Below are 24,802 nucleotides of genomic sequence, written 5' to 3' on the forward strand. Positions count from 1 at the left end.
CCACCTATCTCTGTGCAAGAAACAGCTTGTAATTCAGGTTGGCAGGGAGAGGGAGAGAGAGAGAGAGAGAGAAACATCTGGTCCATAAATTACGGAGTGAGCTTCCACGTTTGAAGGTGGACAAGATTTGGGGTCTCACTGCTCCTTCATTTCAGCCCCTTCCCCGTAACACCAGAGCGGGTCTCATGAATTGGCTGGGGAGGGAACTTTCCTTCCGGAAGGAGTAAGAAGTTGGGAAATGAAATCTGGGTGGGTGGATGTGTGTGTGTGTGGGGGGGGAGATTTTTTGCTTGAGGAGATGAAACCGTGCTTCTTCACCGACCTAAAATCAGTCTGGCAGAAGGTAGATTTTACTGACCCATTGCCTTCTAGGTCTCCATTAAAGGAAGCTCCTGGTGGTGAGGTCAGTCTGCCTGCAGGCATGATTTTTACAGGGGAATTCCCTGCATGAGGCATGTCACTTCTTAACCCTTCCCCCCCTCCCCATATGTGTTTGACGTGTGGCAAAATTAATTCTCTGCTTAGGCTGGGGACGAAGAACTAACAGACCTAACTGCAGTTTGATCCAGCGTTGTTCCTGCAGATGTTCTGCACTTTACCTTAACCTTACAAGATTGCCTCAATCTAGATTTCTGTCTGTAGTAGCTGTCACCTTAGACACCCAAAAAGCAAACCTTACTGGCTACTCTGCTAACTGCAAAGAACGAGGTACTGGAACTCCAGAGTAGTTTTCCCTCCGTGCTTCTCTAGTCATTCCTTCCAAGCTTTTCCAAAAGGCTACTGGGCTGACTTTTTCTTTTTCCTTTTTTCCCTTGAAAACCTTTCGCTTCTCATCCAAAAGCTGAAGAAGAACTGAAGAAGCTTCTTGGGTGAGAAGCGAAATGTTTTCAAGAAAGACCAGTTGCCTCCTGAAAAAGCACCTCGGGGACAACCCTGCCCTGGAGGATGGAGAATCTCCATAGACAAATCGGCCTCAACGCCGGCTCTCAACACACAAGGAATTCCATCCTTGACCTCCTCACTTCTCAAAGGATGGAGAAGCCGGGGTTGGGGAAAGCCGTTTGCCCAGTTCCGTTGGAAGTCTTGGGTCATCGGCTTCCTTCATCCAGCAAGCCAAGCCACGCTGTGAATTGGTTGGAATGGATGAGCAGTGGATCATGAAGCAGGATCCAATCAAGCTGCAACCCCTTGCGGCTTGGGCTCCTGAGTGAGTAGGCAAGATGTAAGAGTGGAGGAAGGATAAGTCAGCGTTAAAGAGTTTAGCAGGGGCTTTGGTTTGGGGGTCAAAACTGGAAAGTTACATTCCCCTTCAGTTGCTGGCTTGGCCACCCCCCTCCAGAACACACACCTCAAATCTATAATGGGCTTGTGTCCAGTGGTTCAGCTAGATTCCTTTAGTCAGCCTCTCTTGGAATACCTAGAACCTAGAACACTAGGGCTGGAAGGGACCTTGGAGGTCTTCTAGTCCAACCCTTCGCTCCAGGTAGAGGCCTTCTACCATCCCGGTCAAATGGTTGTCCAGCCTATTTTTGACAACCTCCAGTGATGGAGCATCCACAGCCCCAGGAGGCCAGCAATTCCACTGATTGATTGTTCTCACTGTCCAGGAATTGCTCCTTAGTTCTAGATTGGGTCTCTCTTTACCAAGCTTCCACCCATTGCCTCTGGTCCTACCTCCTGTTGCTCTGGAGAACGGGTCACTCCCCTCTTCTCTGGGACACCCCCTCAAGTATTAGAAGACAGTTATGAAGTCCTCTCCTTCCCCCCCAAATCCTTCTCTTCAATGATTTAGCTTTTGATTTAGCCTCCAGACCCCACCTACACAACGGTCTGTCCAGCTGAGATGGCTTTTCGTTGTCTAACCCAACCTCTGTGCCTCCTTACAGGCCAGCAGCTGATGCTCACAGCCGGCCCCAACACCGTTCCTCCCCAGGGCAACTTTCCCTACGGATACCCAACAGCGCCAGGATTCGGCCAGCCGCCGGTTTACGGATACAACATGTAACTTGCACTGCGACCGACCTTGTCACTGGTCACCTCTTCTACTCTTTCCGTCCCATCTTCCTCTTTTTTTTCCTTTTTTTTTCCTTTTTTTTCCTTTTTTCGTCTCAGAAGGCACCAGACACAACTCCCTCCGTTGGCTTCGACCGCCTTCCTGTGCCCTCGGTGGCTCAGAGGCCTCGAAAGGTTGCTGTTATTTATTGCTAAGTCCTGTTGCATTTCAATTTCCACGAGGCAGCTCCCCTTGCCCCCCTCGTTTTATTTTTGGTACCCACCACCTGAAGCCCCCTCCCCCTCCCCCCCCCTCCCCCGTCCAAACCTTAACGCCGCATCTCTGCTCCGTTAGGACAGCAATAACTTCTTCAAGCCAGGGGCGGTAGGGGTGGGAACGGGGAAGAAGATGTCCAGGAAATGAAGAAGGGACGTTGCTGTCGCTTTTCTGATTTCTTCCGCCAGATCTGTTGTTGTTTGTTTGTTTGTTTTGATGTTCGTTTTGTTTTGCTAATCCGGTTGTTTCTGGACGGCATCCAGGGGTTGATGCTTCAAAAGGTACTCTTTTAACGAAACGATGCAGCCGTGCGAATAAGGCGGAATTAGCTTTGGGAATTTCCTGGATGGGTTTTAGGGTCGTGTTTTTAAAATCATATGTAACACCCCTCCCCCTTCTCTTCTTCCTCCTTTCCTTCGGTTTGTTTCGAATACCTGCCCCCACCCCCGCCCTCCAAAAAAAAGGGAATGTTAAGTACGTAGAATGGGAAAGAGTCTTAGATTGGATAGAAGGCCACCGGGGGAGAAAGAGAAACGAGGGGAAATTGCTTCTTGAAGTAAGTTTTTGAAACTCTTTGATTGGAGAATAAATTGGATCCTATCTCGGCGCAGATTATTTCCCCGTTTTTTTCCGCAGTAATGTAGGGCGGGCACAACAAAAGGTATTTACTGGTATTTAAAAGGGGGGGGGGGAAAGACCACGAATGCAGCTACCTAGGTTTGCAAGCCAAGAGCCTTGGTGGAGCAGTGGGCTAATGCCTCCTTAAGTAACACCAGCTGCCTGCAATTAGTGCAGGTTCGAGTCCCACCAGGCTCAAGGTTGACTCAGCCTTCCATCCTTCCGAGGTAGGTAAAATGAGGACCCAGATTGTTGGGGGCAATTAAGCTGACTTTGTAATAATGCCGCTTGGGGGTGTGTGAAAGCCCTAATAAGCAGGCATATACATAGAATGAAGGCTACTGCTAAGCTTGTAAGCCGCCCTGAGTCTTCGGAGAAGGGCAGGATATAAATGGGATTAAAATAAAAAAATAAAAAAACATCAGTGCATCCATGTTCCTGGGGGAGCCACAAACATCGGAAAAATGCACGATTCAGCCAAGATCGCACCAACACTAAGGAATATTGTAAGATTTTGCTCATTCGTATCTCAACCCTGAAAGCTTCTCCTCTTAATTGTATTTGAACGGAGTCTCTTTAAGTCTGCCGGGTATCCTGAACTGACCCCACCAGTAGATCTTTTTTTTTCCTTCTTTTTCTTTTTCTCTCGACTTTGCCGGAATTCTGTCTGATGAAGCCAACTGCGTTCTTGCATTCTTCTCCCCGATAAGAGAATGGCGACCAGACCCTGCTAACTTTGGTGCCACTTCTTCAGAGAACTTATGTCGTTAACATTTTATGTACTTAAAAAAGAAAAACACAAAACCAAATTAGATAACCATGTATAATTTATGGCTATGGATTTTGTGCTAATCATGAATATTATGAAAGTTCAATTATAAACATAAACCAAACCAGTGTCTTGCTGTGTGTGGTTCACAATGGTAGGACCTCAAGGGATTTCAGCAGCCGGCAAGATAATAAATTTAGCAACCAATGCAATTGTAGTTTGTCCTAAGAAGAAGGAGGGAAAAAATGCTTTTTTTTTGCCCCTAATGTAGCATTTACCAATCTTGGGCTAGCCTTGGATCTTAGCTTCTTATAGCTGTGGAAAACATCAGATGTCGTGAAAACAAACTGCTTGAATTTCTTATATTTCACAAAGAATCGGGACTAGTACACCTTAAGTTACTGCTTTCTTGTTCGGGAGCAGGTGCCCTGTAATTAAAAGCTTCCTGTTTGAAAACCACAAAGTAAAGCAGTGTTTGCATTTGGCCAAACTCAAACTCGCATTAAATCTCTCAACAACCCCCCCATTTGGCTGTGATAGCAGAGGCTCTGGATAGGCCAGCTGAAAAGTGGTTGGGAGCACTGCAGTCTGAGCCATCATGGCTAACCGTATCAGAGCTTGCTGTAAACATCGAAAAATTCTGAGGGTCTGTCTCGGTAGCCGAGTTCAGACGTTGCACCCAGCCATGATGGTTTGCTGGGTTGCAGACTAGCATGTCACGTGAATCCAGTCCATTGTTAATAAAAAGAGGACATGGCTTTATACATTTTGTGAACTGAGCTGAAGCAGATGGAATCTTTTTGATACTACTTGGGCTGTCTCTTTGTTCTAATTAGAGCCAGTTGAATGATTAAGACATCAAGCTAAACATCAGGAGACTCTGAGTTCTAATGCTGCTTCAGGCACAAAGCCAACTGGCTGGCCTTGGGCCAGTCTCTCAGCCCAAGGAAAGAGCAATGGCAAACGGCTTCTGAAATTTTGCCAAGAAAATGAGAGAGAATGAGTTAGCTGGATGTAATTTCTTTCTTTTTTCTGCAGCTGCTTTTATTTTTTTTAAGGACAAGGTTGTTCTTAAATTGTGCTAATGTGGCGTAGGACCAAGCTGAAAGGCCGTGTCTGCGTGAGCTTCCTGCTGCAAGCAAAGCTGTTTTTGCAACAGGAAAAAAAACCCGGTTTGGTTGCAATTCCAACATTGGTTCCAGAGCCGAGAAGACTTGTGCCAGCCCGTGAACCAACATCAGGAACTCCATTTCGTTGGGGGCGCAGCAAAAAAACTGGAAAAGAAGATGGCGCATGCAGTAGACCGAGCCTGGGCAAAGTTGAACAATGCAAGGTTAAGGAAAATAACCTCTTTAAAAACTCTTCCCTCTCCCCTTTTTCACTGTAGCTAGTCCTTGGTTTACGACCATTGCTGAGACCAAAAGTTCTGTCACTAAGCAAGACCGTTACCTGAGTTTTGCCCCATCTTATGACTTTCCTTGCACAGCTATTTGGCTTCCCCATTGACTTGATTCGTCAGGAGGTCACAAAAAGTGGTGACGTGACCCCCGGACACGGCAACCATCATAAATACAGGTAGTCCTCAAAATTGTGAAGTGAATCTGGCTTCTGACTTTGCTTGTGAGAAGGTCGCAAAAGGGGGTCACATGTTCCCCCCCCCGGGGACACGGCAACTGTCATAAAAATGTGGGTCAGTTGCCAAGCATCTGTAAACCACATGATCATGGGAATGCTACAGCGGTCATAAGTGGGAAAGACGGGTCGTAAGTCACTTTTTCCAGTGCCGCTGTAACTGAATGGTCACTAAATGAATTATTGTTAAGTCAAGGCTTACCTGTACATGCCAGTTGCCGGACATCCAAATTTGTAATCATCTGGCCGTGGGTTTTTTGCAAAAGTCACAAGTGTGAAAAACAATCGTATCCCTTTTTTCCCCCTGGTGCCATAGTAACTTTGAACGGTCGCTAAAGAAATGGATATAAATCAAGGACTATCTGTAGACTTTCCTGGGAGAAGAGGGGAATTTTTCTAAGGCTGATCTTCTGACGAGTGTCAGATGTAGCAAACCAGCATCCACATAGAGCCAGGGGTCTTTCAACCGCATGCCTGGCTGGGGAATTCTGGGAGTTGAAGTCCACAAGTCATCAAAGGGCCAAGTTTGAAGACCCCTGACATAGAGGGTAAGTGGGAATCAGTGGCTGTCGTGATAACGGAAGAGTGGAGGTGGATCAGAAATCTGGAATTCCAGCAAATTGTCTGCAATAGTATAGGGTTGGACTAGAAGACCTCCAAAGTCCCTCCAAAGGAAGAGAGTGAAAATTGGGCCCATCCTAATCCCTCAAAAGGGTGCCAGAAGGTCCACAGCTCCCGGAGAACATTAATCGAAGTTCCGTCAAGGCACTGTTGACTTTACACAACCATAGATTTTTCTCCCCCGATTGTCTACGCCAGGGGTGTCAAACTGCCCAGACGCGTCATCCAGAAGCCACGCCCACCCCGTTGCCAGCAGTGGCAAAAGTCTCCCCATACGTTGCTTGGCGTCATGTGACATCACGAGTTTGACATGTTTGGTCTACATGGTCCTTCAGCTCTTCCAACTGTGCAGCCACCCCCACCCCTGTCCATCTTGCTATTGGTCATCCTGTTCTTTTTCCCTTCCACTTTCCCCATCATTGTGGATTCTCAAAGTTGAGTCTTCCCATGGAAGCCACCTCTTCCCCATGGAGGTTGGAAATTGTCCCATCACCTTCTCAAGGACACCAAGCTGAAGATGACTTTACTGAATTATACTTGGGTTCCGTAGAGGTCCTGCGTGTCCCATGCAGCTGCTTAATAGGGTATGTAGGACAGGCCTGTATCTGACCTTCCATACGTTCCCAACTGTGGATGAGAAGAAAAGATCTGAGGAGGGTTGGGGTCCTTGGTGCTCTCTGAGCTTGGTGGGCTTTCTTGCAGATATTTCATTAACCAACTAGGTAGCACCATCAGTGCTCGAAGGAGTAGGGTCTGCTCTCATTTTTAGGTAGGAGTCTCCATTGATGGTTGATGCCCTCAAGTCAGGGGCAGCTCTTGGTGGCCACATAGATTTTCTCCAAGCTGGTCCTTCAGGTCCTCCAACGGTGCCCACAACATCACTGCAACCTTGCTTACTGGTTTTCCTCTTTAGTTTCCTTCCTCCTTTTCCAGCATTGCGGACCTCTCAAGGAGTTGAAGCTTTAGTTTTCTCCGTAGGGTGATTTTGCCCGATTGTTCCTTCCTCTCTTCCAAAAGTCCTTATACCTTTCCTAGTATCAGAGGCTTCCCCAGAGATCTAGTCCCATCATCCCCGGCGAACAGGTTAAAAAAGTGAAACCAATGTTGCCGGTGCCATTCTCTTTCGAACCGTTAGGGGGCCGCACGGCTCGAAACGGCCCTGAAATCCCCTTCCTCACCACCAGGGGATGCACCTGTCCCGCGCACAGGTATGCTCGCCTTGCAGGCACGGAAGCAAACAGCAGAGCCCGCCCTCCTTCCTTTTAACCCCTTGTTACCCCCACCCAACCCCATTTGGTAGTCTCGAGATGCAAAGAGACCTTGTCCACGTAAGAGCTTCCCCGGGCACGAGAAAGCCCAGACAAAGCCGGGAACAGGCTGGCGTCCACGCTGCCAACTTTCCCGTTCGTGCAAAGCAGGGGGTCGCGTGAATGCAACCCCGCCACCCCCCAGCGGGCTGTGCAAAGCGGGGGATCGTGTGAATGCAACCCCGCCACCCTCCAGCGGGATGTGCAAAGCGTGGAATCGCGTGAATGCAACCCCGCCACCCCCCAGCGGGCTGTGCAAAGCGGGGGATCGTGTGAATGCAACCCCGCCACCCCCCAGCGGGCTGTGCAAAGCGGGGGATCGCGCGAATGCAACCCCGCCACCCCCCAGCGGGCTGTGCAAAGCGGGGGATCGCGCGAATGCAACCCCGCCACCCCCCAGCGGGCTGTGCAAAGCGGGGGATCGCGCGAATGCAACCCCGCCACCCCCCAGCGGGCTGTGCAAAGCGGGGGATCGCGCGAATGCAACCCCGCCACCCCCCAGCGGGCTGTGCAAAGCGGGGGATCGCGCGAATGCAACCCCGCCACCCCCCAGCGGGCTGTGCAAAGCGGGGGATCGCGCGAATGCAACCCCGCCACCCCCCAGCGGGCTGTGCAAAGCGGGGGATCGCGCGAATGCAACCCCGCCACCCCCCAGCGGGCTGTGCAAAGCGGGGGATCGTGTGAATGCAGCCCTCCGCCACTCCCGTGCACGCTGCCAAGTGGGGGGGGGGAGAGGGCGGCACCCATTCGGCTCCATGCAGCCAGCCGGTCCCACCTCCTCTCTCTCTGTCTCTCTTCCCCCCCCCGGCTGCCCCCGCCTCCCAAGCAACGCAGAGCCCCGCCTGCCCGTGGGGCGGGAGGAAAAGGGGGCGGCGGCGGCGATCACGCCCCCGGCGAGCTATATCCGAGCCGCGGGCCGCTTCGTTGGCATCAGCCGCTGCCGCCTTGCGCCGCGATGTCTTCCGCCCCACCGGCCGCGGGCTTCGTCAGCCCCTTCGCCAGACCCCGCTGCCTGGCCGCCGCAGCCCCGGCCGGCAAAGCCAAGCTGACCCACCCGGGCAAGGCGATCCTGGCAGGTGAGGATTGCATTGCGCGGCCGCCTTGGCGTGCCTTGCTTTGCAAAGCACAAAGGTCGCGGGCATGCATGCGCGCGTGGATGGAGGCGGGCATGCATGCGCGCGTGGATGAAGGGCATGCATGCACCCGCGGCCGGGTGTGGCGCGTGGCTGCTGCTTTGCTGCTTCTTCCCCCCTCTCCTCCCCTCCCCTCCCTCCGTGCCCGGGGTGGAAGTTTTCTGGTTGCAAAAAAAAAACACGCGTGGAAACTCTTGGCTGGTGCCACCTTTGATTGACTCAGCCTTGGTGTTTCGCCGGAGAGGGGGAAATCCTTCTCCCAGTGCTTTCCTCCCCCCCCCATCTCCCCACGCAAAGGGCTACTTCCGCCCCAGTCCCTTTTCTTTCCCCCCCCCCTTTCTCCTTCGTTTTGCAACCGGTAGTAAGCTGCAAAGCGGAGCGATTCAGCAACTCCGCCCTTTCGCCTCTCGCCATCGGCTGCTGCTGCGGCTGCCGCTTTGGGATTGGTGGGGCCTGGCATCGGCCCTCCTTGTTGTGGTCGGAGATCATTGGCTTGTTAACGAAGAGTTCAAGTTCCTAGTCCCTGGGGTTTGCCGTCAGAAAGCGTGGGGGGGGGAGGGAGGCTGTTTTGAGAGAGCGAGGCCGGACGCTGCTTCTCCGGCGTCTCCTTTAAATCGACTTGCAGTGCTAGAACGATTAGTTTAGTGCCGTGGTAACGTTGGCACTATTTGTATTGGAAATGAGGGGCTGGTCTTTAATTAGGGTCGGTTAAAGTGATCACAAAGAGGGGAAAAAAAAGACGTTGAGACTCCAGAGAAGAGCAGCAAAGATGATCAGGGGACTGGAGACTAAATCATACAAAGAACAGTTGCAGGAATTGGGGATGTTCAGTTTAATGAAGAGAAGGACGAGGGGGGACATGATAGCAGCCTTCCAGGATCTCATGGGCTTCCCCAAAGAAGAGGGAGTCAAGCTCTTCTCCAAAGCGCCTGAAGGCAGGACAAGAAGCAACGGATGGAAACTAACCAAGGAGAGAAGCAACCTGGAACCCAGGAGAAATTTCATACAGTCAGAACAATTAACCAGTGGACCGACCGCCTTGCCTCCAGAAGTTGTGGATGCTCCAATGCTGGAGGTTTTCAAGAAGAGATTGGACAGCCACTCCTGCCTTTATGGCAGTGTTAGCAAGGAAGGAATAAATTGCGCATCCCCGTGTTCTTAACATTTTTATTTTATTTTATTTTTGGAAAGAATTCGGGATTCTGCAGCGTCGGGCCTTAGATTCTAGCAAAAACAAATCAACAGGCAAACCACGCCTGTTGTGGCTCCTGTCTTGCCTGTTGTGGCTCCTGTCTTGCCTGTTGTGGCTCCTGTCTTGCCTGTAGCAAAAAGTCTCTTGCAAAGTTTGTTTGGACAAGAATGTTATGAATAAAGACTTTGTTTTTGCAGATAACGAATAACAAAAAAGTGGGGGGGGGGAAATAGTAAATCTCCAGAGCAGGCCTGGTTAGCATCTTCCCCCTGACCTTCATTGCATTAAAGAAATGGATTTTGCACGCATCTTTAATAAGCAGCTATTTTGGTAGCACAGTCATCATCAATCCCCTTTCTTAGACAGATTTCTTCCAGAACAAAGGCTTCTTGGTACTTTAAAATACGCGGTGCAATTTATATTCCTGGCCTTAGAGTAGACTGAGGGGAAACGTGTGTTTTGCAAGCTAGGCCGTGTCATCATTTTACGGCTCGCTGGGTTTTGTAAGCCCAGAAAATCAGATCAATTCCGTCAACCAGGGTTGACTTGACCCCGGTAAGTATTCTCTGGAAACACCTTGGCCTGGGGGATCCTTGGTACTCTCTGAGCTTGGTTGCTTTCTTGCAGACCTTTTGCTACCCAACTGTGTAACATCATCAGTATAGGGTTTGCAGAGAGCAGGAGGAGGAGAACTGTGGGATCCTTGGTGCTCTCCGAGCTTGGTTGTTTCCTTGCAGACATTTCATTACCCAACTAGGTAGCGTTGGACCACAGATAGGGGAACAGAGATAACTGGACCATCCAGTTTTGGCTACCACATTATAAAAAAAGATCTTAAGTCTTTGGAAAATGCAAAGAAGAGCAACAAATATGATTAGGGGCCTGGAGGCTAAAACGTATGAAGAAGGGTTGCAGGAACCGGGCATGGCTAGTCTAGTGAAGAGAAGGACCAGGGGAGACACGATAGCAGCATTACAATATCTGAGGGGCTGCCACAGAGAGGAGGGGGTCAACCTCTTCTCCAAAGCACCTGAAGGCAGGACAAGAAGCAAAGGATGGAAACTATCAACAGCCAGCGGAACTCCGGACTGCCCCCCCGACCTTCATTCATTTCGCCGGGACCTAAAAACCTGGCTCTTTGAGCTATCTGGTCTGGACTGAGGGGTTTAATGTTTTTAAATTGTGATTTAATTTTTGCGGCTAGACTTAATTTAATTTATTTTAATTTTATATTGGCTTGTTTTAAAATTTTGCCTTGTAAACCGCCCTGAGTCCTTTGGGAATAGGGCGGTATATAAACCAAATAAATAAATAAATAAATAAATAAATAAACAAACAAACAAATAAATAAATAAATAAACTAATCAAGGAGAAAAGCAACCTAGAACTAAAGGAGAAATTTCCTGACAGAATAATTAATCATTTGTGGAAGTTGTGGGTGTTTCATCACTGGATGCTTTTAAGAAGGGACTGGAGAACCGTTTGTCTGGAATGGTACCAGACTAAGTCTCCTGCTTGAGGAGGGGGTTGGACTAGAAGACCTCCAAGGTCCCTTCCATATGTGTTATTCTGTTGTTCATTGTCTCGGGAACCAGCCCTCTTGCTCCCTCTGGACTCTGGCTGGTACATTATTCTTGCCGTGAGCTGTTCTCCTCCAGTGCACTTGCTCTCTCGGAGCCTCATGCTGACAGCTGGCTGATGTTACAAGCCACTTCATTTTTCCTTCCCCTGACAGGATTGGTGCTGTGAATGTTAAAAAGGAGGCTGGTTTTTCAGGGCCTTGAAAACGGGAAGAACTGTCCCTCAATCATAAATCAGTTTTGCATCCCCCTCCCCCCCCCCACAAATCCTTGGGCTCCATCCAGTCTTCCCCTGGCCTAGACATAGTTGGAAGGCTGGGAACCCACCTCCAAGCATCATAGAGAAATTAGTTGCCCAATGATATAGGTGGGACATGGTTAAAAGCAATGTGGAGATGATTCTTGCATTCTTGTTATTTGTTCCTTTTTTTTTTCTTTTTAAGTTTGGTCTGTCTCCAAACTTGGTCTTCTTCCAAGCAAGTTGGATTTCAGTTCTGGTCAGGAGGGGACCTGGGTGAGCTTGGTGGTTTTCTCACAGGCCTTTCATGACCCAACTAGGGAACATCATCAGAGCTAGAAGGGAGTGGGGTGTGCAGAGTGGAGGAGAAAGGAAGGAAGGGGGAGGAGGACGACTGTGGGGTTCTTGGTGCTCTCTGAGCTGGGTGGTTTTCTTGCAGACGTTTCATGACCCAACTAGGTAACATCATCAGTGCTAGAAGGGAGTGGGGTTTGTGGAGAGGAGGAGGAGGACTGTGGGGTCCTTAATGCTCTCAGCTTGTTGGTTTTCTTGCAGGCCTTTCATGACTCAACTAGGTAACATCATCAGTGCTAGAAGGGAGTGGGGTTTGTGGAGAGGAGGAGGAGGACTGTGGGGTCCTTAATGCTCTCTGAGCTTGTTGGTTTTCTTGCAGGCCTTTCATGACCCAACTAGGTAACATCATCAGCGCTAGAAGGGAATGGGGTTTGTGGAGAGGAGGAGGGGGCGGGGGAGAAGGAGGAAGAGGACTGTGGGGTCCTTGGTGCTCTCTGAGCTGGGTGGCTTTCTTGCAGACGCTTCGTTACCCAAACTAGGTAACCTCATCAGTGCTTGTAAAGAGTGGGGTTTGCTTTCAGTTCATATTGGGGGCAGAGTTAAAAGAGGGATCAGCCTAGAATCCCTATGTAGCCACAAGCAGAACCTCCAAGACCCCACCCATCAACACTGACGAGGCAAGCTACTAGAATATAAACTAGCAAACCCCGCTCCGTTCTAGTTCTAAGAATGTTTTGGGGTAAGGACACATCTGCAAGAAAATAACCAAGCTCAAAGAGCACCAAGGACCCCACGGTCCTCCTCCTCCTCCTCCTCCTCCGCAAACCCCACTCCCTTCTAGCACTGATGATGTTACCTAGTTGGGTCATGAAACATCTGCAAAAAAATTGCCCAACTCAGAGAGCACCAAGGACCCCACAGTCCTCTTCCTCTCCTTCCTTCCTTCCTTCCTTCCTTCCTTCCTTCCTTCCTTCCTTCCTTCATTCCTTCCTTCCTTCCTTCCTTCCTTCCTTTCCTTCCTTCCTTCCTTTCCTTCCTTCCTTCCTTCCTTCCTTCCTTCCTGCACTGATAATGTTCCCTAGTTCGGTCATGAAACATCTGCAAGAAAATAACCCAGCCAAGAGAGCACCAAGGACCCCACACTACAAATACTCTCTTCTAAATTAGCAAGACACTAATTGGATTCAGCAGATTGGATCCGCCTGTGCACCTCTTGTTAAAAATGGTTCCAGCTCTGCTTTCTTCAGCAGGACTTAATTGTTAGTTCATCTGTCATGGTAAGCTGTAAACCACTGTTTACAGACTATGGTAGTCACGTGGAGACATCCATCCGAAGCAGGAACCACAGAGAACGTCACGAATGGAATCTTCTTACTACCGGCGCACGTTACGAACTTTGACCTGTAGCAGAGAAACCCGCAAGGTCTTTTACTCCCAGTTTGTTTCATTGCAACGGCAAGAGAGAAGATTTTGCAATCCCCTGTCACATTTCAGATTTCTACCAAGCATTTCCCTCTCGGGGTGGGGGGATGGAGACCCTCGCTCTGAAGATGCGCTGTCGGCCTTGACTCGGTTACCCCTGAAGGAACACCTAGTCATGCTCCAAAAGCAGATTTTTTTTGTTTGTTTTTTGGAGTGCTGACGCCGTAGGATTGTGAAAGACGTGTGTGGGAACCTGTTCTTGCAAAATGAAGGACAGCGTGTTGCTTCACCCCCTTCTCCATTCAGCTTTCATCTGCAACTGTTGTTGACATACACTGTTTGCTGGCCTGACGACATCGGCCCGGAGGCTGAAAGCTTTCCCATGCGCAGTTCTCCTTTAAGCATCAAATGGAGAGTGGGAGGCTCTTTTGTCCTCCAGAAAAAAATATGATTTTTATGGGCCCAAAGCAGCCATAGCCAGTGAGGAGAGACGAGAAGATAAAAATCATTGAGCGTTGAGTTTCTCTTGTATAAGTAACGGAGGCAGCTGGTTAGACCAAAACAGTGGTCTCCCCCGAAGGAAGAATAAGAGAGTTGGAAGGGACTTTGGAAGTCCAATCTAGTCCAACCACATGCTCAGGCAGGAGACCCTGTACCATTCTGGACAAAAGGCTGTCCAGTCTCCTCTTGAAAGCCTCCAGTGATGCAACACCCACAACTTCTGGAGGTTCCACTGGTGAATTGTCCTCACTGTCAGAAAATTTCTCCTTAATTCTAGGTTGTTTTTCTCCTTGATTAGTTTCCATCCGTTGCTTCTTGTCCTGCCTTCAGGCGCTTTGGAGGATAGGTTGACCCCTCCTCTTCTCAATGACCGCCTCTCAAGTACTAGGAGACCACTAATCATGTCACCGTCTAGTCCTTCCTTTCATTAGACTTTGACCCTTAGTTTTGGAAGCTTTCATTCAGAGCCAGCTTCCAGAACCAAACGTTTGTTTGAAGATACGGTTGAGCCATCTTAAAATGGTGCTTGATGAGCCTCAAAAGGTTGTGAACCAACCTGTTTATGCAGCACAGAAGCCCCCAAAGCTGCTAAACCACATTTTGGATTTTGTGCGAAATGTAACCATCGCAGCTGCTGTGTTTTTCAAACCTTGGTGGGTTGCCTGAACCCCCAGAACTTTAAGGAAGCATTGTTAAGCGCGTTTCGCATGCGGTACCGAAGCCCTCGTGATCTTAACCGCACACCTGTTTTTCTGCCGTGTTGGGTATTTATTTTGTTTATTAGTACATCACATCTAAGAAACTGTCTCATCTCCCTGAAAGTAACTCTGGGCTTTGTCTCTGCTTGTGTATCTTTTTTTTTTAAATTAAAGATTCTTTTCATTAGGAAGATAAAAAATACAAAAGGAAGAAATCAAACCTGGAGAGAAAACTAAAATTACCAGAAAGGAAAGAAAAATAGAAAAAAACCCCACAAAGAAGTAAAATAACTTCTGATCTTCTTTATGTGTGCACTTATAAATCTACTTCTTTACTCTGTGGTGAACAATCTTAACATTCCTCTTTTTTTTACCATCCGTCTTGTCTAATCATTAAATCGTAACTCATAAGTTCATTTTTTTTCCGTTTCTCCAAAAAGCGCACAAGAGGTTTCCAATCAGCACTAAAGATAGATATATTGGTTCCCCCTCTCTGATCAAAGAAGTCAATTTAGCCATCTGGGCACTTTCCATCATCTTCACCAATGACTCTTTCCATCTTTGTGCGTACAAAAAAAGAGAGAAAAATCTCCTTTTTCTGTTGTGTTCTTATGGGAAGCGGGATGCTTTATTGCCATTGTAAATTCTCATTGACTATGCTAAAGCCTTTGATTGTGTGGATCATAACAAACTGTGGCAAGTTCTTAAAGAGATGGGAGTACCAGACCATCTTATTTGTCTCTTGAGAAACCTATATGCGGGTCAAGAAGCAACAGTGAGAACTGGACATGGAACCACTGATTGGTTCAAAATTGGGAAAGGAGTCCGGCAAGGCTGTATACTGTCGCCCTGCCTATTTAACTTATATGCAGAGCACAACATGAGAAAGGCAGGGCTAGATGAATCAAAAGTTGGAATTAAGATTGCCGGAAGAAATATCAACAACCTAAGATACGCAGATGATACCACTCTAATGGCAGAAAGTGAAGAAGAACTAAAGAGCCTCTTGTTGCGGGTGAAGAAGGAGAGTGCAAAAGTTGGGTTGAAACTTAACATTAAGAAAACCAAGATCATGGCATCTGGCCCTCTCAATTCCTGGCAAATAGATGGGGAAGAAATGGAGGTAGTGACAGATTTTATTTTCCTGGGCTCCAAGATCACCGCAGACGGGGACTGTAGCCAAGAAATTAAAAGACGCTTGCTCCTGGGGAGGAAAGCCATGGCAAATCTAGACAGCACACTAAAAAGCAGAGACATCACCCTGTCAACAAAAGTGCGTATAGTCAAGGCTATGGTCTTCCCAGTTGCAATGTATGGCAGTGAAAGTTGGACCATAAGAAAGGCTGAGCGCCAAAGAATTGAGGAATTGGAACTATGGTGCTGGAGAAGACTCCTGCGAGTCCCTTGGACTGCAAGGCGATCAAACCGGTCAGTCCTAGAGGAGATCAATCCTGACTGCTCTTTAGAAGGCAGGATCCTGAAGCTAAAACTCAAATACTTTGGCCACCTAATGAGAAGGAAGGACTCACTGGAGAAGAGCCTAATGCTGGGAAAGATCGAGGGCAATAGAAGAAGGGGACGACAGAGAATGAGGTGGCTGGATGGAGTCACTGAAGCAGGAGGCGTGAGCTTAAATGGACTCCAGAAGATGGTAGACAGGAAGGCCTGGAGGAATGTTGTCCATAGGGTCGCGATGGGTCGGACACGACTTCCGCAGCTAACAACAACAACAACAAATTCTCAGTCTTCCTCCTACTCCTCCAGTTATTTGCTCCCTTGGAGAAATGACTCTGCAAAGGGGAGAGATCTTCGTCCCCTTGTTCTGGTTCCTTTTCTCAGCTTTGCAACCAAATCGATGTTTCAGATCAGCCGTCACATTATTGGATGTTTGCATGTGGCTGATCCCCAAACATGTCTGCGGAGCTTTTTTGCAGCAAGTAGTGGCTCTGTTCATACATTAAACCACGGATTTTTATTTTATTTTAGAATAAATGAGCATTTGCTATCTGTGCTATCTTACACCATGAGATTAAACCAAGAGGTGGAGATGGTTAAGGTTGGGCTGGGTTGCCGGGGTCAATTGTGGTTTAACATCTTCTCTCTCTGTCGTTCTGTCTGTCTCTTCCTCTCTCTCTGATTCTCTCTTTCTCACTCTCTTTCTCTCTCTCTTTTTCTTTCTCTTCCTCTCTTTCTTTCTCTCTCTCTCTCTCTGTTGGTTTTCCATGTGAATCAAGAGTGCGGTTCCCAAACCATGGTTTAGCATCAAGGGGGGAAACCCAGCCCTGGTTTGATTTTTGCTTTCCTTCGGGGCCGTTGTTCAGATTTTGCCGGAGGGAGCTAGCTGAGACCATGGCTGTGGGGACAGTCAGATTGAAATGCAGGTGGTCCTCGATTTACAACATTCGTTTGCAGCCATCGTTGGAAGTTACCACCTCACTGGAAAAAAAAAGTGACTGACGACCAGCTATCGCACTTAAGAAGCGGTGCAATATTGCCACGGTCGTGTGATCAAAATTCAGCTGCTTGCCAGCTGGCTCCTACTTAGGACGATCATAGCGTCCCGGGGTGAGGCGGTCCCCCTTTTGACACTTTCTGACCAGCAAAGTCAAGGGGGGGGGGGGAAAGCCAGATTCACTTAACAGCCAGGTTAAAAAAAATGACTGCAGTGACTCGCTTAACCGCCATGGCAAAAAGGTCATAAAACAGGGGCAAGAACTGCCTTGCTTAACAATGGAAATCTGGGGCTCTATTGTGGTCGTAAAATGAGGACTACCTGTATTGCTAGGCCACAGAGAGCTGCTCAATTTTTTTTAAAATAAACCCAATAGGTCCCAGCCCCAGGGAAATAATAATAATAATAATAATAATGAAGGAGAAGAAAAAGAAAAAGAAGAAGAATGTTGGAAGGGACCTTGGAGGCCATCTAGTCCAACCCCCTGCTCAGACAGGAAACCCTAATGCAGCCAGCCAGTCGAGAGCTAGCTGTAATTGGAACAACCATGCCTACTTTCCATGATTTTAAGCAGGAGCTGTTGCACGATTCTTACTACAAGGACTTTAAACCCATATATTTCCACCACCACCACCCGGGGGGCTGGCCTCCAGCCCCTCCTGGATTAAAACCCTCCTCTGCAGTTAGGAGGAAAAGAGTGACGTTTTATATCTGGCATTTTCAAGCTTGAATCTCTGCCAAGGGCAAGCAGCCTTTGCTCAAGGTCATTGCCAACCGTCTCTTGGAAGCAGGAAAAGTGTCCTGTGGATTCATTCCCCTTTGCCCTACCTGGCCAGTCGGGTGTCGCTCTACCTTTGGTGGGGCTGGCGGGGTCTCGCTTAGCTCAACACAACTGTGGCGAATTGGCGCTCCTCCCCGTTTGGCACACGGTGTCCTAGACTAACCTGATTTCCACACGGCTAACGGCGAGGAACAATTTATCCCAGGGGAACGAGCTGTCTCCAGAAGTTGCGGGTGCTCTGTCACAAGAGATTGGGCAACCGTTTGTCTGGAATGGCGTAGGGTCTTCTGCTTGAGCAGGGGGTTGGACTAGAAGACCTCCAGGGTCTCTCCCAACTCGTAATTCTGTTAAGTTGCTAGTCCTTAGGAGCCCTCGTGGCGAAGGACAAAGGGGAGGCTGGTTTTTCTGCTAGAAGATTTGCAAACGTGCTCAGAAGTTTAATGGTGGGGTTTGCCCCGTCTTTCTCCCCCCCCCCCATGAGCTGAATAGCTCAAGCTGTCTCTTTTGAGTTTGCTCTATAGCAGGCTCCGTGCCAAGGCTGGCACGCTTGCCCAGTTGAACGGGACGAGGCCCAGCTTAATGTACCCCAAAGGTGCATTTTATCTTTTCGCCTATTGGATAGACTCTGCAAAGGAGCTTTCTGCTTCATTTGATTTAGATCTTTTTTTTCCATTTTCTTCAGTACCGTCTCGGGAGAAAAGCAGCCTCCAAGAGCTTCTTGCTTTGTCCTTTCTGGAATTAGATGTATATTTTTCCCTTCAAAGCATATACTGTTGTCTTGTTTGCGATGGCCCAGATTAAAAAATAAAAATAAAAAATTGGCTTCTGCTTGCTTAAACAAAGAGGAAATGGGTCAGGGGTGATTGATTTCCCTCAATCCTTCCTTTGCTGCTGTAAGGACAGATTTATGCTTCTTTCTTTGTTTGTTTACCCGGTAAATGCATTTCTCTCGCACCCACAATCATCAATCAAGCTCTCTGGCGATTCCCAGAAGGGGATAGAAAACACACACTTCCCATCCCTACGTGATGCTGAGCTGCGGTGTGTGGAATAAGCCACCATGAGCAGAAATTGTGCAGCGGGCTGTGCAACCAAAGATGGTTTTGGAGAGCAGAACAGCTAAGTTCCTTGAATGTATAGCTAGTCCTTGATTTTCAACCGTTTGATTAGTGGCCATTCAAAGTTGCGATGCTGCTGGGGAAAAAAAAAAAGTGACTTCATCCTGGAATAACAATCTGGAGAACCGAAGCCGCTGAAAGACGGATTTTTGTTTTGTTTTTTTTAAAAAAGCTTGCTTAATATAAAATATAATATTAACAATATGTATATAAAATAGGTGGGATGTATATAGAACACAGCTAGTTTGTTGGTGTAGCGGCTCTTCCAAGTCACGACGGCACCGGAAATGGGGGCTTGCAGCTGGTCCTCAGGCTTACGACCGTCGCAGCACGTCATCAGCATACAGGGGTTTGCAACTGGCATGTGTTGGTGACGGTTGCAGCATCCTGGGGTCGCCATTTGTGACCTTCCCTGCTGGCTTCTGACAAGACAAGTCAAAAGGGGGAAGCTGGATTGGCTTAACGATGGTATGATTCATTTAAAAACCTTGGCCCCAAAGGATAAAAACCGGCATGACCAATGCATGAGATATGAAATATAAATAAACAACCGCCCTGTTTAGCCACAGGACCACTTGGGGTGAAATGGAAAGGAGAAACTTTACAGGGGAGGAAAATCCTCTGTTTGGTTCAGACTTTGGGTGGGTGGGGCGGAAAATTCAGGAAGAAGAAGAGGTTCCCAATCAGAGAAAATCTGCAAGTGAAAAGGGATCTGCCAGTAGTTACAAATTAACTCCAATCCCCGAGAGTTTTGAAGTAGGACCTTAATAGCTGTGCAGGAACAGGCATAATTTAATCAGCAAGGAACATTTGGAAAAAAAAAAACAGGAGCAATCCAACAGTTCCTTCTTGTAACGTTGGAGTAAAAAAAAAAAAAATCAAGGAAGAAATTGTTCAGTTGGTTAAAATCGAAAGCGTTGGAAATGGGAGTCACGTTGAACAGAAAGCTCGTGGTTTGACCTTTTTTCCTTTCTTCTTGGTGGGGAAGGCGTAATTTTGGCGGCGGGGCCAAATAGCACCATGATGCCTTTAGAACGGCGGATTTGTATTTTTTTAAAAAAATTAAACCACAGGCTACACCCGTGGTTCCCTTCCACCCACTTAAAATTAAGTTGGCCCAAGAACTATTAATGTGGTTTTATTATTTAAAGCAGTCGTAGCCATATGCGTTTTAGCCAGAAAGCAGCTCAAAGTGGGTTAGAGAGAGAGAGAGAGAAACATGCAACAAGGCCCTTATTTTTGATTTGATTTGATTTGATTTTAATTTTATTTTATTTTGAGGAACTACACGAGAGGAAGAGCGCAGGGGAGGGAAGAGGCAAACGTGGAGAGCATGATTAGTTTGACAAAAAAGTCCACGGTTGCTTCGGAAGGCGGTGAGAAGGCAGGAAAAGCAAACGAACTTAAAACAGGCTCGTTTAGTGACCATTCAAACTTACAACGGCACCGGAAAAGCGACTTAACGGCCGTTTTTCACTCTTAGGTCCGTTGCAGTATTCCCGTGGTCACGTGATCAACATTCAGACGCTTGGCAACTCGCATGTACTTAGGACGGTTGCGGCGTCCCTGGTGCTTGTCATCACCTTTGGTGATCTTAATTGTTTTTAATTTTTGTGTCAATGTTTTAATTACCCTGTAAACCGCCCTGAGTCCTTCGGGAAAGGGCGGTATATAAATCCAATAAAATAAAAAAATAAATAAAGTCTGGATTCGCTTAACAACCGTGGCATGGCAGGTGGCAAAATGGGGCAAAACCCACTTCGCAAATGTCTCGCGGAGCAGCGGAAACCTGGGGCTTAATTGTCGTAAGTCGGGGACTACCTTGGCTGCATTTTGCATCTGCTCGGAGCGTTTCAGGCACCTCTTCCTTCTTCCTGAGGAATCTTGTCTTCTCCGCAATGCAGCCCCAAGAGAGACCCCCCTAATCTTCCGGTGTCAGATTGGTGAAATACGGCATAGATCAAACGCCCAGCTGTCACCTTTCGAGTCACGGGGAGAAAATTTGGCCTTCTATATTTCCTGCTGCTGGAGCCGAGTTATTTTAAGGGGGGGGGGTGTCGTTCGGTTCCTCCCCGCCCCTCGTAAAAAAAACGGGGCCGTTTTCTTTTTCTTCGTCTTTTAAATGTAATTTTATCGAGGAAGAACGTTAGATTGGATTTTTTTTAAAAAAAAAATAGGAAACGGGAAAGAAAAACGAGATGAAAGCTGGCTGCGAAGGTCGCCAGCGGCAATCTCGTGATCCCAGGACGCCGCCATTGTCATAAGTCCACGGTGGTTTCCAGGTGCCCAAGTTGTAAGTCACTTTTTTCAGGGTGGTTGTAATTTTGAACCGTCCCTGCATGAAAGGTTGTGACTAAACTCCATTTAGCAACCATTTTTTTTGTCTCCCCTCATCTCATGCCTTGAATTTCTCTAACTTGACCTTTTTCACTCTCTTCCTGCACGTGGGAAAAAGTTGCTTATCTTGAGTATATAGTTATTTATTTTTTTACATCGTGCCTTTTATTATTTTTACAAGTAACTCAAGGCACTGAAGATAAGCCACACACCTTACCCCTCCTATTTATCCAACAACCACAGCCCTGTGAGGTGGGCTGGGCTGAGAGAGAGGGACTGGATCAAAGTCACCCAGCCGGCTTTCATGTCCAAGGTGGGACTAGAACTCATCATCTCCTGGTGATTGGCCCAAAGTCACCTAGCTGGATTTCATGTTTAAAGCAGAACTAAAACTCATCATCTGGTGATTGACCCAAAGTCACCCAGCTGGCTTTCGTGCCTAAGGCAGTACTAGAACTCACAGTCTCCTGGTGATTGTCCCAGAATCACCCAGCTTGTTTTTCGTGCCTAAAGCAGAACTAGAACTCACCATCTCTTGGGGACTGGCCCAAAGTCACCCAGCTGGCCTTCATGTCCAAGGTGGGACTAGAACTCACTGTCTCCTGGTGATTGACCCAGAGTCACCTAGCTGGATTTCGTGTCTAAAGCAGAACTAAAACTCACCATCTCCTGGTGATTTTGACCCAAAATCACCCAGCTGGCTTTCGTGCCCAAGGCGGTACTAGAACTCACAGTCTCCTGGTGATTGTCCCAGAATCACCCTGCTTGTTTTTCGTGCCTAAAGCGGAACTAGAACTCACCATCTCTTGGGGACTGGCCCAAAGTCACCCAGTTGGCTTTTGTGGCTAAGATGGGGCTAGAACTCACCGTCTCCCACTTTCTAACCTGGTGCCCTAACCGCTAGACTTAAATTGGCTCTCGATGTACAGTCTGTGTCCAGAACTTTAAGCCGCCACTTTTTCTAAGTGTGCAGAATTTAGCTTCCCCTCCTTAAACCACGACAACAAAATCTGAAGTGGCAGCTTTTGTTATGATGTCTCCAGGAAGCCAATTAGGGCAAGAATAATCTGCTTTGTTGAAAAGGTCATTTTTCATTCCTGGGGGAGGAAAGAAATCCTCCCCCCTCACACTTTCACCAGCTACTTTGTCATGGTGAGGTTGACGCTGTCGGGATCCAGATCTAGTTTCCTTGTAAATCCTCCTTGTGGGTGTTCCCTGGGTTGTGTCTCCGGCCAGCCAATGACACCGACGAGTGTGTGTTTCGTTTGCACAGTCACGCTGAGTTGCAGCTTCGTCAAGATAGCAGGAAGAAGACAGCTTGTCTCATTGTTGGGCCCAGAATGCGAAATGGGCTCCGGGGTTCCTTTTTAGCTTGATGCAGAAGATCGGAAGGATTTTTGGGGGAGGCAGGCAGCGCACCGAAATGGCTCAAGCCTGCCAACCCTCGGCTTCTGCGGGAAAATAAGTTGCAGAATGGGGTTTTTAGAACATAGAATCATCGGGCTAATCAAGGAGAGAAGCAACCTAAAACTAAGGAGGAATTTCCTGACAATGAGAACAATTTATCAGTGGAACCACCTGCCTCCAGAAACGGTGAATGCTCCAACACTGGAAGTTTTTAAGAAAAGATTGGACAGCCATTTGTCTGAAATAATGTAGGGTTTCCTGCCTGAGCAGGGGGTTGGACTAGATGACCTCCAAGGTCCCTTCCCACTCTGTTATTCTATTCTATTCTATTCTATTCTATTCTATTCTATTCTATTCTATTCTATTCTATTCTATTCTATTCTATTCTATTCTATTCTATTCTATTCTATTCTGTAGTTCTATTTTGTAGTTCTATTCTTCTATTCTATTCTATTCTATTCTATTCTATTCTATTTTGTAGTTCTATTCTTCTATTCTATTCTATTCTATTCTATTCTATTCTATTCTATTCTATTCTATTCTATTCTATTCTATTCTATTTTGTAGTTCTATTCCCACTCTCACCCCCCCATTCCATTCCATTCCATTCCATTCCAATGAGACCATGGAGGTCTTCTAATCCAACCCCTTGCTTGTGCAGGAGACCCTATACCATTTCAGACAAATGGTTGTCCAGTTTTTCCTTGAAAATCTCCAGCGATGGAGCACCCACAACGTCTGGAGGCAAGCCGTTCCACCGATTAATTGTTCTCACTGTCAGGAAATTTCTCCTTAGCTCTAGGTTGCTTCTCTCTTCTGAGTTTCCATCCGTTGCTTCTTGTCCTGTCCTCGTCTCTCAGAGCTGCATTGCTTGGAGAGCAGAAGAAGGAGGTGCTTCAAATGCTCCGAGCAGGTGTAAAAGGTGCTTTGGAGAACAACTTGACTCCCTCTTCTTTGGCACAGCCTCTGAGATATTGGAAGGCTGCTATCCTGTCCCCCCTTGTCCTTCTCTTCATTAAACTAGACATACCCAATTCCAGCAACCGTTCTTCCTATGTTTTAGCCTCCAGTCCCCCTGATCATCTTTGTTGCTCTTCTCTGCACTCTTTCCAGAGTCTCAACGTCTTTTTTTTATATCCTGGTAACCAGAACTGGATGCAGTATTCCAAGTGTGGTCTCGCCAGTGCATTGCCTGTAAAATTCAGAATCTAGTTATATTCTGTAATACAAATATTAGGAAAGGATAGTTGCTTTCTACAGACAAAAGTTCTGGGAGAAATTCACCATCCGACAGGCGCTGCTCCCACTAGTGTTCCTCTGGACTTATTTTTAGGGCAGTCAGAGCAAAATGCGTGGGTGAAAACATCTGATGGGATCGAATGCATTTCTTTTTTACTTTAAAAATAGCTTTTTTTTTTGGGTGCTCGGGCGCGGTTAGAAGTTTGCTTCTTTGTTTAAGAACGAAAATGCGTCCCTTTCTATCTGCAGAGGGGTTTAACTACGGTGACCGTGCTTTTAATAACCAAAGCTGAATTTGCAAGCTTTGCACATTCAAGGATGTCGTTGGCTGTCTGAATCTGCTTCTGGCATTGCTAGTAGGGAAAAGAAGCGTACACGGTTGACTGCGGTTCATTTGGATGCTGAGGGGCCGGTCGGCTGGATGCTGTAGGTCGGTGCGTCTGTTGATGGAGGGTGCTAACGTGGCCGATCGTTTTTGCGCTGCTCCAATCGAACTGGTGCTGTTTGGTGTCGGGGTGGATGGAGGTGGTTGTAAGTCGAGAACCACCTGTAAAGAACAATGGATCGCTACGGTGGACGGGTTAGAAAAGTTACGGCCTCGCCTCGACAGGATAAGCTCACGGTAACCGGCAAAAGAAAAGTTGCTGATGTAATTAATATATTTTTCTTTTCCGCGCATCTGCGGATAAATTCATCCTTCTGTCATTTACCTTTCCAGGTGGCCTCGCCGGAGGTATTGAAATCTGTATTACATTCCCCACCGAATATGTCAAAACGCAGCTGCAGCTCGACGAAAAAGCCAACCCGCCACGCTATAAAGGCATCGGTAAGACGGGGCAGTTCCGAGTTTACCTCCATCCACCACACTGTATTTTGATCCCCCCCCCCAAAACAAACAAAAAACAACTCCTAGGAACAAATCCGAAATTGGTGATGGGCAAATCTCTGGGTCAGTCCAGGTCAGCCTGATGGAAGAGAAATGTTTTAAGGCCGCGACGAAAGGACCGGAGATCCGGGGCCATCCGGAGCTCAAGGGGGAGTTGGTTCCACAGGGCCGGCGCTCCCACAGAGAAGGCCCTCCCCCTGGGGGTCGCCAGCCGACATTGTCTAGCCGACGGCATCCTGAGGAGGCCCTCTCTGTGTGAGCGCACCGGGCGATGGGAGGTTGTTCCTGGCAGCAGACGGTCCTGTAAA

At 47.8% G+C, this 24,802-nt stretch overlaps 2 protein-coding genes across 5 annotated transcripts in view; both read left to right on the plus strand.

Annotated features, from left to right (window-relative positions):
• Positions 1–4,166, plus strand: part of CLTCL1 (clathrin heavy chain like 1) — a 49,161-nt gene extending 44,995 nt beyond the window's left edge. Inside the window, exon 33 of the mRNA XM_081339267.1 lies at positions 1,887–4,166. Coding sequence (XP_081195393.1) covers positions 1,887–2,005 — 119 coding nt within the window. The 3' untranslated portion in view covers positions 2,006–4,166. The remainder of the gene's footprint in view (positions 1–1,886) is intronic.
• Positions 4,167–8,122: 3,956 nt separating this feature from the next.
• The window catches only part of SLC25A1 (solute carrier family 25 member 1), a 54,836-nt gene continuing 38,156 nt past the window's right edge, over positions 8,123–24,802 (plus strand). For all 4 annotated transcript variants that reach the window (XR_014027867.1, XR_014027868.1, XR_014027869.1 and 1 more), the window contains exons 1-2: positions 8,123–8,292; positions 24,327–24,434. Coding sequence is in view for 1 of the 4 variants with exons in the window: in XM_081338752.1 (XP_081194878.1) it covers positions 8,172–8,292; positions 24,327–24,434 (229 nt within the window). In the remaining 3 variants the exon portion in view is untranslated. The remainder of the gene's footprint in view (positions 8,293–24,326; positions 24,435–24,802) is intronic.

This window comes from Vipera berus, assembly GCF_964194415.1.
Source record: "Vipera berus genome assembly, chromosome: 14".
Lineage (NCBI taxonomy): Eukaryota > Metazoa > Chordata > Lepidosauria > Squamata > Viperidae > Vipera > Vipera berus.